This window comes from Eublepharis macularius, chromosome 8, assembly GCF_028583425.1.
Source record: "Eublepharis macularius isolate TG4126 chromosome 8, MPM_Emac_v1.0, whole genome shotgun sequence".
NCBI classification, from domain to species: domain Eukaryota; kingdom Metazoa; phylum Chordata; class Lepidosauria; order Squamata; family Eublepharidae; genus Eublepharis; species Eublepharis macularius.
Window position 1 is genome coordinate 102591445 of NC_072797.1, and position 19636 is coordinate 102611080.

The window sequence follows — 19636 nt, forward strand, 5'->3', positions numbered from 1 at the left end:
TCCTGCATCCTACTTCACGTGCGGTCAGAATGTATCCAACGCCACGAGCACATGCTTAATACTTCTGAAAGATACTATAGGTCATCATTGTGATGTGCACGCTCACAAACATAAGAAAGGTGAACTTCAAACTTCTAAATAAATGGAAACCGGTTGACAGGCGACAATAGAAACACGTATCTTGTAACTAAGAAGTCTTTTCAGACAGGCTTACTAAATAAAATAGACTGCGTGTCAGAATTTCTGAGTGAGCCTCTGGAAAACTCTACATGGCAGTTTGTTCCCTGCAATACAAGTTCATTTGATATCAAGAAATAGCGTAGTTGCTCTGAGGGAGAGAAAACAGAAAGTCTGAGTAATTCTTAGAGCCTTTTCAAATGACAAAAATGGAATTTCTTTATCAGTGCTACAGCAACATCATCAGCTAGAATCTAATGCCAATAGTGCCTTAACCATTGCCATGTTATATATTAAGGAACTGGTGGTTGGACAGCTCTGCTGCTGGGATAAATAGCTCATTTGCACCTTTAAAAAATACACCAGAGAAGTACACTCCAAAGCTAAAGTGTGTGAAAGCACAGCTGTAACCTGACACAGAGCACCACTGAACATAGAACTCACATGTTGTGTTCTTCCTCTCTCCCATATAATATGGGAGGGGTGTTGTTAGTTTTTAATTATGTAGCCTGGCAGAATAAAGAGCTACCAGTTCACATCTCAGCCAGAGTCACACTGAGGATTCCAGAGCTTGAGTGACCAAAGAGCAGAGAGTATCCCTTCCCTTTAGACAGGAAAAGAAGGGAGACCAAAGTGGGCAAAAGGAGATGATGAAGTCCCAGAGGTATGAGGAAGAAGCATCCATTTTGGGTGAGCTCTCCTGCACAGCTCTTACAAGCAGCCAGCATCCATCCCGGCACAGAACAACCATGACCACTATGTTCCTTTCAAACGAAGGAACCAAGGTGCTCAATTAGACAGGCAGGTAAAGCACTTATTACAGGATATAACTTTAAATACTGAAGCCTGCAGCAAGTGATGGGAGTCAAACTAGCAATCCCTTCATAGGGATTGCTCATAGCTTCAGTGGTGTCCTCAGGGGGCAAAGAAGTCTGTACACCAAAACAATCCACATTATTTCTGAATACAATACATACTGTTTGCTTACCATATGTTAATGTTTGTTTGTTGCATGTCTAATTGAGCAAGAGTCTGTAATGGTTTGCTTAAAAAACATTATTTCCAAACACTGCAACCGATGGGGCTTTGTACATGTAGAAGAATTTGAACTACATTCTGGAATCTTGGGGTTTTTTGGAAGCATCTAATTCAGAATCCTTACCAAGACTGGTAATAGCAGACATGCCTCCCTGAAAGGCAGCTGACATATCTGAAATGTAACCCTGGAAAGTATGTTTGAAAGTACTTTCTAATTTCAAACAGAATGCCAGTGAAGCCAAACAGGCCTAACCAATACCATGTATCAAATGAGTGTACACCTAAACCATGGCCCACAGTCTCCATAAACAAGTGGAGGGGGTTGTGATAGACAAACAGAAATTCCTTGATAGATTCATCAACATGGAAAACATTCCCACAAAGTGCCAAGTTTGAAAGCAGTGGTATAATCACAGGCATCAATGGTAGCTCATTTTCTGCATTGTAGTGTCACCATACACCTAAAGATTCGGCTTGGTAGCCCAGCCTATCTAATCCCACTTTTCTTCAAAAAAAACTAAGTGTGGTACTCTTTCGCTTCATCTTCACAACCCTGTGAGATAGATTTGTTACTGACTCAAGGTTATCCAGGAAGCTTTCTGGCTGACAAAGGGTGCTCTGACTCTCAAAAGTGTACACCTTGGAACTCTAGTTGCTACTGGGCCTGAATCTTACTCTTCTACTACAGTACAGACCAACACTTGAAACTTACTGACCAGGGGTCTGAATCTGGCTCTCTCCAATCCTAATACAATATTCTAACAACTACAGTATACTAGCTGTCTGATCTAGAGTTGCCAGCTAGTAGGGCTAGGCATTGTGTAACTAGAAGCGATATCATGGCATCCTTCTCCCCTCATTTTGCTCCTGCAGCTGCAGCAGCAGGCAGCCCGGGCTGGGAGGTCTCCCACTAAAGCAGCAGACCTGGTTTCCTTACACTGATCTGAGGATTTTGGACCAATGGAGCACATGAATTTTTGCTGCTCCTCTCCAATTCCAGGTCAAACACATTTTTAAAGTACTCTACATGTCTTCACAGCATGGAAGCGCTGTTAAGCAAGAGAGTCTACTGTTCTGTAAACAAGTATAGCTATGGAAAATGGTAAGATGCTGGAATACTTTGAAAGGGCCCCAAAAGAATTTTAAATAGCACATCAGTTTACAACATAGCCCTTCCTAGCAAGCATGTCCTGGACTGAAGTGGAAGAGACAGAGTACCTAACAAGACTGACCATTATCTATAATCAGTTGCCTTATAATCCTCCTCCCTCATTGTTATTATTTATTGTTTCCCGTGCTCCAGAACTCTATTGCCAAATGAATAATTTCAGTTTAATGACAGCTTTGCTCTGTATCGGCAGAATATATCCTCTTAATTGGATATATAGAATTAGTAGATGTGTTTTTAAATAACATTTTGATGTTTTTTCTCTCCTTTGCATACATACCACTTTTATATCTCTAACTTACACGTGGGAGGGATCAAAATCACTTCCCCTGCACTGTGGGCATTAATTTTTATAGGCATGGATTTTAAACCAGTTCCACTAGATTCCTAATCTGGCTTCCTCAGCAGCATGCAGCACCGTGAAGTCTTTATTTCTGAATGGTTTTCTCATTTATTCATAAAAAACTTGGCATGGGGAAGAGATTAAAAGCATCATAGGCAAATTCCAGTGCAGCTCAAGGAAGTCGCTGGGGAGGAAAATGAAGCTGAAATAACCTACAGATGCAAATAAAAGGGCTCCCTGGAATACGGCCAAAGTTTACTCTGCCAAAGATATGCAAAGTGACCAAATGAGCATTTCTGAATGATATTTTAATTCCAGGTTTTCAACTCTTGTGGCTTTTACCATTCACTTGATGTTCCCTTGAGAAGAATCAACATCTCATTCACTGATGAGCTGTTATAACATAGAACCCCTTTTGTATAACAAACATTAAAAGTCCAATGACACTTATGAATTCAGGACAGCAGGGTTGGTTCTGACATCATGATCAATATTTACCACCATAAAACAAATCATTATCATCAAGATCCACCACATTCAGCATTTGCAGGCTCAAGGTAGTGGAGGTATTTTTTCTCTGTAAAGCATGGAAATGCTGGCATTAAACATTTTTCTAAACTTTTAAGATAACAATTTCTCAACATCCGCAAACTACATACTTGGTGCCAAACAAATAAGAGACTATGTCCCAACATGTTACATTTAATTAACCGCCTCTCCCCATATGTTCCTCGGAGGTCGCCTCGATCAGCCACTAAGAACTTGCTGATGGTCCCTGGCCCCAGGGAGGTCCGCCTGGCCTCTACCAGAGCCAGGGCCTTCTCAGTTCTGGCTCCGACCTGGTGGAACTCTCTGTCTGAGGAAACTAGGGCCCGGCAGGATTTGTTATATTTCTGCCAGGCCTGCAAGACGGAGATGTTCCACCAGGCATTTGGTGGGGGCTAGGCTGTCATCTTGCTGGCCATACTACGGAAGACCTTCCACCACCCATGCAGGACAATGCAGTATTTTAATATTTTATACCCGCCAATTTTAATTGTTTGATATGATGTTTTAATGTTTTCATAATGTTTTTATTGTTTTAAGCTGTTGTTAAACCGCCCTGAGCCCGTCTGACAGGGAGGGCGGTCTAGAAATGCGATTAATAAATAAATAAATAAATAAATAAATAAATAAATAAATAAATAAATAATGTGATATTGTGGCTAGTGCATAGGGTTGCCAGGTCCAGGTTGGAAAATTCCTGGAGATTTGGGGGGTGGAGCCTGGAATGGGTGGGGTTTGGGGAGGGGAGGAGCTTCAGTGGGGTATACTGCCATAGAGTGCACCCTCCAAAGCAGCCATTTTTTCCAGGGAAATTGTTCTTTGTCATCTGGAGATCAGTTGTAATTCTGGGAGATCTCCAGCTACTACCTGGAGGCTGGCAAGCCTTTGCACTGAGCAAGGCCCGGGGTTACTTAATTCAGCTCTCAGCTCAGCCCAGTGCTCAACAAATGGCTTTGGGAAAATCTATGAAATGGGAGTAGCAATGCCACAGGCCTGTTGAGAGGGCAGAGTAAGATAATAGGCAGCAAAGCATTGAATACTCACTACAGTTGCCAACCCTGGGTTAGGAAATTCCTGGAGATTTGGAGGTAGAGCCTGGGGAGGGACGTCAGAGGCAATGTGATGCCCCAGAGTTCACCCTCCAAGGTGGCCATTTTCTCCAGGGGACCTGATCTCTGTAGTCAGGAAATGTAATTCCAGGAGATCTCCAGGCCCAACCTGGATGATGGTAATCCTAACCTACTACTATTTCAGAATACTTATACTGGTCCTGCCAAACCACAGTGCTTTTTTTTAGGGAACACTGTACTAATGAAGCTGTTTCTTATGTTCAGCAGAGAGACTGCGTAGGAACAATACATACAAAAAGCCACCTAAGTAAGTTGGATAAAGCCTTGGAATATACAATGAAGAATAAAATCAGATTACATAGTTGAATGTAAGAAGAGCAAGAGGGAAGAAGCTACTTTATAAAGTTTTTTATACAACTGCAGCATTTATACCACTCTTCAGAAGAAGAGACTGCAGCAAACAGTGTGGTCATCCTGTACTAAAGTGGGATGCGTTGCAATGATTCATTTCAGATCCTCATGAACCATTAACTTTAGGCAGCTTCATGATAGCATTTCCCCTCTAATTGCATTAGGCACAGTGATCAAAACTACAATACGTTCCACATATGTCTGCAAAATATAGTGGTGTTTTTAAATCAAAGAAACAAACCCTTACAAATGAAGGCCATAAACTTTTCCTATACATTTGAAACTAGCTTACTTAGCTTTTGAATATCCCAAGAAAACGCTTCTTCCAATCTATAATTTGGATACAACAACCTGACATCTAATATCTGTTGCTCAATTCTCATGTTGCATTTTAAAGTCATAGGAATAGTCCTTGCATGCCACACATTACCCATACAAAGCTGACAATACACATAATTAGCTCCAATAAAACACTTTTTTGCACATATCTTTTCCCCAAAGTCGCTTTTCAAGATACTCAGGGCAATCCCAAAATTATTTTAACCTTTTCCTATTAAGTTTTTATTCTATCTTTTATGGAACCAGAAAAGAAGCAACACCTATACTATATCACCAGAACTTCCTAAACAAACATATCTCCATTCCAAAAGTTTACTTCCTTGGATACTGCTGTGTACTTTTATATCCATTGCTTGTTTGCAATTTGCTTGTCACTTTGAATATACCTATTTCAGACCAAACTCAGATTAAATTTTTCTTAAGTTCTGAAATTCCTTCCAATTTGCAATTAACTTTTGCAGACATTAAAGCAACAAATTTCATATCTTTAAAGATGACCAAACATGAATCACACTATTGTTTTATTTCTATAAAGAACCATAGTAAATCTACTTCCATTCATTGTAGGACTAAATGCTATAGGTACAGGATAGTCATTAATTCCTGTTTAGCTAGAAATTCACAACTATAATAAATACAAAAAAACCCTCAGCAAGGCAAAAAGCCCCACTAAAATGAATACATATAACTATAATATAATAATAAAGGCCAGAAAATATTCAACTGCATCACCAAAAATCTGTATATTCTCTTTTAAATGTATGCAATTAGATTGTACCATATATTCTGGCTTATCAATAGCTAACATTTCTGACACTACATTGAAATATTTATATTATAAATCTTTACACTGTATCAGATACTTCTTCTTGTGTATTAATATGCTCCAAATCTGTCAATGACCAAAGGTGAAAGTATAAAAAGGGAACAGTGTTAAGTCTTCCATAAAACAAACCATTTCTCATAAAGTATTTAATATTTATGAGAAAATATGGGGACAACTAATATTTTCAAGATTATCTGTTGTTTAAAATTACGGGACTGCCTCTCACCATATATTCCCCAGAGGGGTCCCAGCCCCAAGGAAGTTTACTTTGCTTCAACCAGGGTCAGGGCCTTTTCGGCACTGGCACCAACCTGGTGGAACTTTCTGTCTGTGGAAACTTGGGCCTGGTAAGATTTACTGTCTTTTTGCAAGGCCTGTAAAACAGAGATGTTCTGCCAGGTATATGATGGTTGAGGCAGGTGGGCCATCCAACTGGCCTCATGCCACAGGGCAGGCGCTGCCCCAGGTCTATGATATATCTGGCAGCTGGCCACCCCGCCCTATGGGATTTTTGCTGTTGAGGGATCTGTGCAATATGTGTACTGCTGTGTTTTATTAAATTGTACCATTGTAGGTTTTATTGTTATGCTACCCGTTTTACCTTTTATATTGTCCTTTATTGATGTAATCCGCTCTGAGTCTGCTTGTGGGGAGAGCGGACTATAAATATAATTAATTAATTAAATAAAATTATGATAAAAGCATACAACAGGAGACTTTTTTCAAAAAGTAGTGAAGCCAATTATTATTTCTGTCTATACCTAATTTTAAAGGACATATTGCTTTGTTCTGGTGTTAGACAACAAATGCAAGAGAGCCCACCTCACCAAGGAAATACTCATAAACAACAGTCAACACAATTTCATGTAAAGTATATCAATACAATAAAGTGTAAGGCAAGTGCATAATTTTAAAGTGCTCTAGTGCTTTTTACAAAAGTGATCATAAATTGTTATAAAATGTCAGCATATTCCCCTGTCAGAATACTAACTATTTACTTTGGATCACCAAATGAACCTGTTAAGTGCACAGACACTTAAGTGCAAAGGAACACTGTAACAATTTTATACTGTAACAATTTTATTGCATCTTAAAAGTTTTCCTGAACCAGTCAAGTGTAATGCTTGTTCTCGGCATCCGTTTCGGTCCACTTGATAAAGTGGACTAAACGAGCCAATTTTCTGCTGGCTGCTCATTGGGCTTGCGGGGCAGTCAGACTATGTCCAGTGCCCCAGGAATACACGTCCGCCGTTACCTGAGAAGAAAAACTAGAATTATTTAGATATACATCCATATAAGTCTCAACACAGGCTTGACTTACCTTTTGGATTTACCATGGGACCTTCAGCTGTCAGCATGTGTGTTTTCTTATCTGTGACACCAGACAGGACAACTTTACATGGACATTTTCCATGCACATCTGTTTCACTTTATTTCTTGTATTGGTGCAACAGGAGATAATGTTACATTACAACGCTACAACATTGCCGTCACTGAGGCTTCCCGTTTAAAAGTACAGCCTGATTAATTATGTATCTTACTTACCTTGTATCAATTGTATTTATTCATAGATTGTATTTACTGCATTCTTATATTTATTGTATTATATAGGCACGTGTCTGTGCGCTTATCAGGTTCATTTGGTGAGTATTCTGACAGGGGAATATTCTGACATTTTATGACTATTTATGGTGATTTTTGGAAACCAGCACTAGAGCACTTTAAAATTATGCACTTATCTTACACTTTATTACATTGACATAAACTTTACATGAGATTATGTCGACTGTTGTTTATGAGTATTTCCCCAGTAAGGTGGGCTCTCTTGCATTTGTTGTCTAGTTTGACCATGGCTGACCCTTGTTTGTTGGTTTTGTTCTGGTGCAAACCAAGAACATTCTTTTTTTTGTTTAAAGTGAACAGATAGCCTGAGATACAACAAACATGACTGAAAATCTGTCTTTTAAACCATTGTTTTTGTTAGATGTTACTTCATTTATTTAAACCATTTAACTCCTTCCTTGTTTTTAAGTACAGCTCAAGGTAGGTTGTTGTAAGACTAATGTGCCTCCTTTCTCCCAAACAACTTTCTGAACATCTGCTCACATTTCTGTGATACTTTTTTCAAGATCTTGAAAATAATTGCATAAAAATATTAAAGCATTTTAAAAATTAGATATAGGATTAATATCTTCTGAATAAGTTTATGCCCAGAACAGGAAACAGAGAAATGACCGCAAACCAAAAAGAGTGGCAAACAGACCATAACTTTATTGTTTGGAGCTTCCAAGAATTCAGTGTAAAGCGTGTAGGCACTCTTATGATGCTGCTAAAAAGGGAAACTGACCCAGCCTGCCTGCTAAGTGAAAGAGTGGCCTACAACTGCTGTAGCCGTAGCTTGCAATGCAATTGGTCACCAGTCCACATGATCTGTGCTCCCAAACACTCAAGGCCTCATAAATCTCTGTAGGCTTGTGTGATTCCATCCATCACCCCCCCCCCCAAAAAACTATAATCCCTACTCAATGCCTATAAAGTGACAGAGTAACAACTCATGCTTTATGATTTTCATCTTGGAGGCTGGTAAAACTTCTTCCTGGCTCCATCAACTAGCAACTGACTGAGATTCAGAGCAAAACACAGAAACACCTTCTTCCGTACTGTATTTTTAAATAAACCCCACAGAAGAGTAGATTGGTCCACCTCTGTAGTCCTCCAGTCAGATGACCAGCTGGCCAAAGGATCTGAGCATTCTTAGTGGATCAACAAGATGACAACTGAATTATGACAGACTGCACTACCTACTTTCTCTGTTCTCCTTGTCCTCTCCTTCTCACTCATGCAGCAAAATGGGGGGGGGTACCCCACCAGTTACTGGAAAACCAAACAAACCACATTTCTCCAAATACTGTTGCTGCTATTCTGCTTGTTCAAGTATTAAATTAGAATGTCTGCACATACTTTAAAATGATATGTAAGCAAGCATCTGCAAGAACTCTTAATACAGCAGTAATCAAACCCAAGCCTACCACATATAACTGGCAAGCCTCTTTTACACTGCACCTCAAAAATCAAATGAGACCTGCACAGGGTTTAATCTAAACCAAAACTCAGAGGTTTAGACCTAGATCATAGTTCACATGCCAGGGCTTGTTCTTGAAATACATGCTATAATTGGTCACTGGTTTTTATCAGCTCCTACAAGCAGTCTACCCATGTGAGCAGAGAATTTTTGAAATATTACAGCAGACACTTCTGGGTCAACAGCTCCAAAATATATTCCCTTAATTGCAGGATTAGAGTCCATTGGCACCTTAGAGACCAACAAGATTTTCAGGTGGTATATACGCTTTGGAGAGTCAAAGCTCCCTTTTTCAGATAAAAGCTCTACTACTAAGGAACTTCTAGTAGATGTACTTAGCGTGTAACTTAGAACTCATGAGAATGCATGACTATATTACTAACTTAGCTGTGGACATTTATTGGCAATACTGTACCTTACTTGATGTTATCGCTTTGTTGATTGTTGAGTGTTATTTTTTGAAAAATTCAAAATAAAAAAAAAAGATAAAAGCTCTTGAAAGCTTATACCCTGAAAACATTCTTGGTCTCTGAGGTGTACTGGATTCCAATCCTGCTGTTCTACTAGTCTAACATGACTTCCCACCTGAAACTCCCTGAACTGTGAAAGTAAGTGCCACATGTAACTACTGAGAGTGAAGGAGCAGCCAAGAGTTTCAGATGGGTAGCTGTGTCGGTCTGCAGCAGAGCAAGGCCCTTTCTGCACGGGGGACTTTTGCCGCGTTTGGCCCCATACCTCTTTGGGTTTTCTTCCAAATTCCAGACGAATTCCTCCTTCAGATTTCAATGCCCTTCCATGCAGAAAAAGCACAGGCAGAAAACTCAGAAGAGAACCACTGAAACGCTGCATTTAAATCTGAAGGGGGAAGTCATCATCTGGAATTCAGAAGAAAACCCAGAGAGGTATGGAGCCAAACACAGCAAAACTCACCCGTGCCAAAAAAGGCCCAAGATGTGGGTCCAGTGGCACCTTGAAGACCGACTAGATTTCCAGGATATGAAATTTCGAGAGTCTGATGAAGGAAGCTTTGCACTCTGGAAAGCTCAAACCCTGTAAATCTAGTTGGTCTTTATGGTGCCACTGGACCCAAATCTTGCTCTATGTAACAAACGTTGAAAATGTGGCAAATTGCTTCTCAGTCCCAGAGGTAAATCCCAGCCAACCATAGGTGGGATTATGGGACACGGTTCCTGGGGAGGCTATGTGCAGGTCTCCGTTATCACGCAAAACAGGAGCACAATAAGCGTGTGTGTGTGTGGTCAGTTCGTAACGTATGAAAGGCCTCAAGATACAATCGCCTGCAGGCACGTATACACACAACTTATGAGAGGAAAACAAGCGTAGCCCTGCACAGCAGCCTCCCCAGGTCCTGAGATCACCCAGTCTCCCAACTTTATTTATTTAAAGTCGATAACCCGACGGCTCCTCCAGCAGAGAAGGCCAAGGTGGCTCCCAAATATCAACCGAGAAAGAGTAAACAGCAACATGAAAACACGTCTCATAAAAACAGGGAGATTATAAGAGACACTATAAGACTCCAGAAGCATCTTCCCTCCGACCCCCCCCGACCCCCCCCTCTGCCCGCCTCCCCTCCCCCTTTCGGTACTTCACCGTCTGTCACGGTCATATCGGCGTCGTCCTCTCGCGGCTGCACCTCCAGCTGGAGCGCTTTCTGGCTGGGATGGGAGAGGTGCAGCCCCTCCAGGAGCTGTTCCTCGCTGAGGAAAAGCAGCTTCACGCTGTACCGCAAGAGCCGGGGCGGTGGAGCCGCCATGGGTTCTGCCCTCCGCCCAGCCAGCCACGCACAGCGGAGGCCGCTGCCGCTGGAGAGACGGGTTCCTGCAGGCAGCGGCGGCAGCTCCGCCTTCCGGGCTCCTTACCCTTCACACGAGGAACGAGGAAAAGAACAGAGCGGGAAGGGGAACGGCGGAGAGCTTGGGAAAGGGAGAGGCGCTGGCTGGGCTTCCCTGATAAACAAGCTCCCCATCTGAGACGCCTCCTAGCTTTCTCGGGCATTTGCAGCAAACCAGACGCCCTTTCCTCCTCCTCTTCCTCCTCCTCCTCCCCCCCGTGAAAATCCCCTTAGCCAAGAACGATTTGCAGGCACACACCGAGCGGACGCAGAGTGGCTCTCTGTTTGCATGCGCGGTGCGAACCCAGCTCCTAGCATTGTGTGGAGTGACACCTGCCGGTCACCTTTGGGACCAGCTTTCTGTTGGAGGCTTAAAATTGGCACTTAACAGAAGCGCACCCCGGATATTTTTATCCTTCTAGTTGTTCATCTAAGCACTCACTCATCCGATCTCTATACACGGAGGCCATTGGGGGTCAGTTATTATAGTGGCATGCCATTAGCGTTGGCCATGTTTGGTTGGAGGGTAGCTATAATTAGGGTTGCCAATGTTTGTTTTCCTGGCAGGGCTTCTTTTCATTAACTGCCTGACAGACAGAAATGAAGCAGGTGAGGGTTTCCTTGGTATGGAGAAGTTATAAGCAAAGCTGCCCTTTCTGAATGTCTGTAGACTAGGTGTCATGTTTAAAAAGGCACAGGAGCTTTAATTACCACTGCGGATTTTTTTTTCCAGAGAAGCAATTCTGCTTAAAAATGCATTTTAGCCCTACCTTTTTTGAATAGCCAGAACAGGTATTCAGGAAAAAGCAATGAGAGAAAAATAAACTAAAAAATAACACAAAATACTCAGCAGCTATATCTAAGATGTTAATTGTTATGTACTGGCCGAGCTTCTATCACAGGAGTGGCCAAACTTGCTTATTGTAAGAGCCATATAGAATAAACATCAGATGTTTGAGAACTGCAAAACATGATGCATCGAAGTGACTTCAGATGAAGAGGTGGGTTTGGGGGAGAAACCATATTCTAGACATATTGTGTGGGAGCCACACAATATGTCTAGAAGAGCCACATGTGGCTCCCGAGCCGCAGTTTGGCCACCCTTGTTCTATCACAAACAAGCCTCCTGAAGTCTGCATTGTCATTGGTTGTTAGTGCCAGCAGCAGCCAATCATAACAGCACCATAAAGACCAATCGCTATGCTGTAAATAAGTTACAATGTATATAGATGATGTAAACAAGGGCTTCTAGTTAGACGATTCTTATTGGGTGTTAACAAAGCTGGGGCGTGGTTTGGGGGGTTGAAGTTGTGTATAAATATCTGTAGCTTGCTGCCTGTTTTTCAGAGATGATCCTGCTGAATAAAGAGCTTGTTGGAATCACAGAGTCTGAACCCACTACTTAACACTGGTGACGAGGATGGGATTTTGGAGTCGGTATGCAGCCCCACAATCAGAGCAAAATCACTAACAGGTGCTTGGGTATGCAGGACCAAGACCAGAACTGAACTACTAAATTTGGGTAGGCAGCCCCAAGAAGCAGAGCAGAATCACTTGCTGGGGAGGATTTGTCACCTCAACCACCCAGCACCTGTTCACTCCATCCCACGAAACCAGTGTGGATGTACAGATGTACAGAGAACTCCAGAATAAGCTAAGGGAGAAAAGGGAAATGTTCAGGAAATGGAGAGAAGGACAGACCTCTAAAGAGGAGTATATGAGGGCTACTAGGTACTGCAGATACAAGCTGGGTCTGGCCAGGAGGGCTCGCTACAATAAGAAAATCTTCTACAGATATGTGAGAAGTAAACACAAGGTAAAAGAGGCAATTGGATCGCTGTTGGGAGTAGATGGAGAAACTCTGATGCAGGACAGAGAAAAAGCAGACAGCTTAATGACTTTTTTGCCTCTGTTTTCTCCCTGAAGAACTCAGGTGCATCTAGAGATAATAGAAAATGTGACAGGACACCTGAGTGGCTAGTTGACATTGACAGAGAGGTAGTGGAGAGGCATCTGGCTGCACTGGATGAATACAAATCCCCTGGGCCAGATGGGGTGCACCCAAGAGTGCTGAAAGAACTTTCTAGAGAACTTGCAGAACCCCTGTCCATCATCTTCAAGGCCTCCTGGAGGACTGGGGATGTTCCACAAGATTGGAGAAGAGTGAATGTTATCCCAATCTTTAAGAAAGGGAAGAAGGATGACCCGGGAAACTACAGGCCGGTCAGTCTGACTTCTGTGGCTGGGAAGATATTAGAACAGATTTGAAAGGGATCAATCTGTAAGCATCTGAAGGACCGCTCAGTGATCCGGGGAAGTCAGCATGGTTTTGTCCCTAACAGACCTTGCCAGACCAACCTGGTTTCCTTCTTTGATCGAGTGACCAGCTTACTGGATCGGGGGAACTCTGTTGACATGATTTATCTGGATTTCAGTAAAGCTTTTGATAAGGTCCCCCATGACATTCTGATGGGCAAACTGGAAGACTGTGGACTGGACTATAGGACAGTTTGGTGGATAGGGAACTGGTTAGAGGACCTCACCCAAAGAGTGGTGGTCAATGGCGTTTCATCAGATTGGAGGGAGATATCTAGTGGGGTGCCACAGGGCTCGGTTTTGGGCCCGGTACTTTTCAATATTTTTATCAATGATCTGGATGAAGGAGTGGAAGGGCTGCTCATTAAATTTGCTGATGATACCAAATTGGGAGGAGTAGCAAACACCCAAGAAGATAGAATTAAAATTTTAAAAGACCAGAATACTCTGGAGAAGTATTCAACAAAGACAAGTGCACAGTATTACATCTGGGCCACAAAAATGGGAAGCACAGATACTGGATGGGGGATACACTTCTGGGCAGTAGTATATGTGAAAGAGATCTTGGGGTAAGAGTGGACTGTAAACTAAATATGAGCAGTCAGTGTGATGCGGTGGCAAAAAAGGCCAATTCAATCCTGGGTTGTATCAAAGGGGCCATAGTGTCGAAATCGCAGGAGGTCATAGCCCCTCTCTATACTGCCTTGGTCAGGGCGCACCTGGAGTATTGTGTGCAGTTCTGGAGGCCTCACTTCAAAAAGGATGTGGACAAAATTGAGAGGATGCAGAGGAGAGCAATGAGGATGATCAGGGGTCTGGAGACTGAGCCCTACGAGGAAAGGCTGAGGGCCTTGGGAATGTTTAGTTTGGAGAAGAGGAAATTGAGGGGGGACATGATTGCTCTCTTCAAGTATTTGAAAGGCTGTCATTTGGAGGAGGACAGGGAACTGTTCCAGTTGGCAGCAGAGGGTAGTACCTGAAACAATGGGCTTAAATTACATGCACAAAGGTACCAGCTGGATATTAGGAAGAACTTTTTCACGGTCAGAGTAATTCAAAAGTGGAATCAGCTACCTAGGGAGGTGGTAAGCTCCCCTTCACTGACAGTTTTCAAGAAGAGGCTGGATGAATATTTGTCAGAGATGCTTTAGGCTGATCCTGCACTGGGCAGGGGGTTGGACTAGATGGTCCGTATGGCCCCTTCCAATTCTATGATCCCAGTGGGTAGACATGGCTACCAAGGGCCAATTGGAGCCATTAGACTCCAACACTGAGGACTGGGAGTCCTACACCACGCAGTTTGAGTTCTACCTTGAAGCGAACGAAGTAGAAGACACAGATCTCACAAGAGCAATGTTCTTCAGCGTCTGTGGGAGGTCCACATTTGACATTGCCCAGGCTCTAGTGGTGCCCACCCTGCTGCAAAGTACAGCATTCAACACAATCAAAAACAAGCTCAGAGAACACTTCTCACCACAGCCTTCAGAGATAGCAAGCAGGCATGTGTTCTGTAAGAGAGACCAAGCAGAAGGTGATTCCATAGTGGCATTCGTCACAGCTCTCCAACAAGCAGCCAGTCTATGCAATTTCCCCGACCTTAAGATGGCACTTCGAGACAGACTGGTATGCGGTCTCCGGGGTGAAAAGCTCCAGAGGCGTCTGTTTGCCAAGAAAGATCTGAGCTTCAAGACTCCATTCAACGAGGCCATCGCCGCTGAAGCCATGGAACAATCTACAAAAGAGGTCCAGCAGTCACGGACTCCACAACAGTCCCGCAAGTCCAAGCTCATCCACCAGGGACACATCGGGGACGTCTCCTCATCTGAAGATGAAGATAAGGAGGTGCTGCGAACCAAGGTCGCCAGTAAGAAACAAGAAGAGCCACAAGCATTTCAGGGGACTCCTTGTACCAGCTGTGGGGGGGTCCCACTTGCGAAAATGGTGTTGGTTCCCAGACGCTCATTGCTGGAACTGGAAAATCGGGAAACATTGCTTGTGTTTGCCAATCCGCCAAGACCCAAGACAGATCGCCCAAGTCGGGCCACAAGTCATCGCCGGTCTACAAAAAGACGCACAGCTGGAAGAATGACTGCCACACACTCAAGTTACGTGGCGCCATGGTAGTACAGACCAGTGACTCATCCGTCCTTGCATTACAGCCACCAATGTGTAAAAAAATAAAAGTGATGGTGAGAATCCAAGATGTGACCTGTGAGATGGAGGTCAACTCTGGGTCTGCGCTGTCCATCATCTCCTCTCACACACTCTGGAGGATCTACCCCAAGGCATCCAGCCATCGCCTCGAACTAGTAGACCTACTGCTTAAAGACTTTCAGGGCCGCCAAGTGCCTGTAGTGGGCATCGGCACATTCCAAATTAAGTACAAAGACTTTGCTGACCCGCTGCAGCTGGTGGTGGTTCAGGGCCGCCAGCCAAGCTTACTTGGCCTAGACTGGTTCCAACCTCTGGGCATCCTGGTCTCTGGTGTACAACAGATCCATCACAACAATGTCGCATCCATGTGCAGTGAGTGTCATGAGTCAGCCCCAGCCCCGGCTGGCCACCTTACCTATTGCTTCAGAGTCCTCCTCAGAAGATGAGCAGGAAGGGCCAGAAGGGTCTTCTCTAGAGCCAGAAGCCCCTGCAGAAGCTATTGGAGAGGAAGAGCAGTCAGAAACCACTGCTGCTGCTCCAGGAGGAATTCAGCAAGAACAGCCTGGAGCTTCTGCAGAGACTGTCAGGGATGAGGAACAGCCAGAAACCTCCACAGAGGCTGTAAGAGACAAAGACTCCCACAGGGCAAAAGCGAAACCTGAGCACCTGGGGCCAGCTGAAAGGAGGAAGCATAGAGATAAGTCAGCTCTGTTGGATAGGCGAAGAAGCGCCCGTTTACGGGCGCAACACCGAACTGAATTGTTAGAGAGAGAGGCAACAGCTGTTCCTCATTAGGACAGCATAAAAGGAAGACGCCGAGGAAACCAAGCGTGGAAGCAACTCAGCTCGCCACTCCCTGCTACCAGAGCTCTACGCCTGGACGCTCTTGCCCTGCCTTGTGCCCTGCCCTGCTGTTGGATTGGATTTTGACCCCGGCCTGCTTTCTGACTACTCTTCTGCCTGCTCCTCTCTCTGACTGACATATTGGCTCTGACACCTGACCTGACTCCTGGACTACTGACTTCCTGCCTGTTGTGTTCTGCCCTGCAGTACCAGTGGGCCTCCTGCCTGCTGAGCCCAGCCCTGTGCGCGACAGTGAGTTTCCAGAGGTCTTTGATGGCTCCCTAGGAACATACACTGGACCTCCAGTGTCTTTCAACCTCAACCCAGCCATGGTGCCCATCCGCCTTAAGCCTCACCAGGTCCCCTTTGCACTCAAGCCTAAGATAGACGAGGAACTGGACCGTCTGATCAAGCAGGGAGTCCTGGAGCCGGTTTCCCACGCAAAATGGGAAACTCCTATAGTAACGCCGCTTAAGCCAAATGGAGCAGTCAGAATTTGTGCATACTATAAATACACAGTGAACAAAGCCCTGCAGCAACATGCCTACCCAGTGCCTGTCGTGAGCCATCTCCTGGCATTCCCTCCAGGGGGGTAAGGTCTTTGCAAAACTTGACCTTGCCCAAGCTTACCAGCAGCTACCTGTGGACGATGCCACAGCAGAAGCCCAAACAATCGTGATGCACAGGGGTGCGTTCAAAGTCAAGCAGCTGCAGTTTGGCATCAACGTGGCACCAGGGATCTTCCAGAGCATCATAGAAGGTCTTCTCTGGGGAATCCCAGGCGTCATCCCATATTTAGATGACGTCGTGATCGTGGGAGGCTCCGACAGCAAACTTACAGAGCGCCTCCGAACTGTCCTCAGCAAACTACAAAGCTCAGGCTTAAAAGTGAAGCAAGAAAAATTCCAGTTTGGGGTTCCACAAGTGGAGTTCCTGGGGTTCCTCATCGACGCAGCCGGCATCCATCCTACACCAGCTAAGGTCCTGGCTATCTGCAGCATACCACCTCCTGGATCAAAGAAGGAACTGCAATCATTCCTGGGCCTTCTCAACTTCTACCATGCCTTCTTACCGCACAAAGCATTGGTCACAGAACCGCTGCACCGACTCCTCGATTCCTTCACCCCCTGGGTCGGGGCCAAAAAGAAGCCATAGCATTCAAAGCAGTAAAAGACCTGCTGTCATCTGGGAGTGTCCTAACACACTATGATGAAAGGAAGCTGCTTGTTCTTGCCTTCAACGACTCAACATATGGCATTGGGGCTGTCCTCAGCCACTGAATGACCAACGGGCAAGAACCGCCTTTTGCCTACTTCTCTTGGACACTGTCATCTGTGGAGCACAACTATGCCCAGATAGACAAGGAAGCCCTGGCTATCGTAGCAGGCTTAAAGAAGTTCCACGATTACCTTTACTGCCGGACCTTCCTCATCGCTACAGACCACAAGTCGCTGCTAGGTCTGTTCGCTCCTGACAAACAAACACGCCAAATCCTTTTGCCCTGGATGCTGCACTGGACTGTGTTCATGTCAGCCTACTCATATGAACTGCAGCATCGGCTGGGTAAAGCGATGGGACATGCCGATGCCCTTAGCCGCCTGCCACTGCTCAACACAGGGGCCGACTCATCACTGGCACACCACATCCTGCTGCTCGAGGACCTGCTGAGTCTACTGATACGAGCCTCTGATGTAGCAGCGCACTCCACCAAAGACCGCGCCCTCACCCATGTGCTCAACTGGGTGTGGAGGGGGTGGCCAGAGGGCCATTTGGCCAAAGAGTTCCAGCCATACTCCACCAGGCAACATGAACTCTCCATACACAAGGGTTGCCTGCTGTGGGGGAACTGAGTCATCATCCCTCCTAAGTTGTAACAACAAGTGCTCAAGGCACTACACAGTGGACATCCAGGCATCGTGCGCATGAAGGCACTCACCTGCAGTTATGTCTGGTGGCCGGGCATGGACAAAGCTGTCGAGGAGTGGGTCCACACCTGCAAGCCATGCCAAGAGACTTGCCCAGCCCCAGCACAAGCTCCAGTGCACCCATGGGACTCAGCAAAGGCACCATGGTCCAGACTCCACCTAGATTTTGCCGGGCCATTCCAGGGACAAACGTTCCTCATTATCGTGGACTTGTACTCTAAGTGGCTAAAAGTTATTCCTGTCTTCACCATGACCACTGCCGTAGTTATTCGAGCCCTCCATCAGCTGTTTGCAACACACAGGTTGCCCGACACTCTCGTGTCCAACAATGGGGTGCAGTTCACAGCGGCAGAATTCTGGCAGTTCCTGGCTGACAATGGCATCAGGTAAGTCACGCCAGCCCCGTTCCACCCATCCACCAATGTGCAAGCAGAACGGATGGTAAGGACAACCAAGGACAGCCTCCGGAGAATCAGTCAAGGCAACTGGCAGACATGATTGGCTGCTTTCCTGCTACAGGAACATGTCACACCCAGCTCTGCTACAGGCCGCAGCCCAGCCGAGCTTCTCATGAACAGAAGACTCACAATCACACTGGACAGGCTGTGCCCTGACCTATCCCCTGAGGAGCAACCCTCACCAGATGAAGAGGTGAGGACCTTTCAGCCGGGAGATCTGTTCTATGCCCACAACTATAGTGAGGGCCCAGTGTGGGTGCTGGCATCCATAGAAGCAGCAACTGGACCAGTGTCATATGCTGTCGTGGCCGATGGCAGGAGGCTACGGCACCACTTGGACTAGCTCCAACACAGCTGGCCTGCAAGGACAACGGAGCCCAAAGGTGTGCCTAGGGCCGGTGTCCCAGGAAACACCATGGCACAAGAGACAGACAACAAAATCGCACCACTGGCTCCTCAGACACCAACCTTACAGTGTCCAGAGGCAAGCGCTACTCCTGAGAGCCACTCGGAACTGTGTGATGGGCCAACCATGGTACCGCAGCCGGCACAACCGCCAACCTTGAGCTCTCCTCTGCCTCCGGCAGAGTTGTGATGTTCCCAGCGGGTTTGGGTTCCTCCCCGCCACCTAAAAGACTATATTTGCTGAGGGGTCAACACTGACTTGGGGGGAGGAGTGGTATGTATTGGTCAAGTTTCTATCATGAACAAGGCTCCTGAAGTCTGCATTGTCATTGGTTGTTAGTGCTAGCAGAAGCCAATCATAACAGCACAATAAAGACCAATAGCTATTGTCTGGTCGAAGAGTCCCCCTCCTGCCCGGACTTACCTGGAGGGCCTGCTGGGAGGGCTGGAGAGGAGACTCTTGGCGCGGCCGCCTCGGCAGCAGTCGAAAGAGAGGTGGACACACCAGCGAGCGTAAAGAAGGAAGCGGCCGCCTCGGCAGGCGCCGCAGAGGCCTCGGCGGCAACCTCAGGCAACACAGGCACTGATGCTCCAATGGCTGTCCCAGCAGACGCCCCACTGGGACCCGCAGCCGCCAGGAGACCTCCCGCAGCAACAGGCCCAGCCTCAGAGGCTGCTGCAGA

General features: G+C 45.5%; 1 protein-coding gene and 1 pseudogene across 3 annotated transcripts in view; one reads left to right on the top strand and one right to left on the bottom strand.

The window, feature by feature from the left end:
* Window positions 1-11015, bottom strand: part of LOC129334214 (histone-arginine methyltransferase CARM1-like) — an 87153-nt gene extending 76138 nt beyond the window's left edge. For all 3 annotated transcript variants that reach the window (XM_054986136.1, XM_054986137.1, XM_054986135.1), the window contains exon 1: window positions 10612-11015. In XM_054986136.1, the coding sequence (XP_054842111.1) occupies window positions 10612-10774 (163 nt within the window). In that variant the 5' untranslated portion in view covers window positions 10775-11015. The remainder of the gene's footprint in view (window positions 1-10611) is intronic.
* Window positions 11016-14398: 3383 nt separating this feature from the next.
* On the top strand, window positions 14399-18891 carry LOC129335149 (uncharacterized protein K02A2.6-like; annotated as a pseudogene).
* Window positions 18892-19636: the final 745 nt, after the last annotated feature.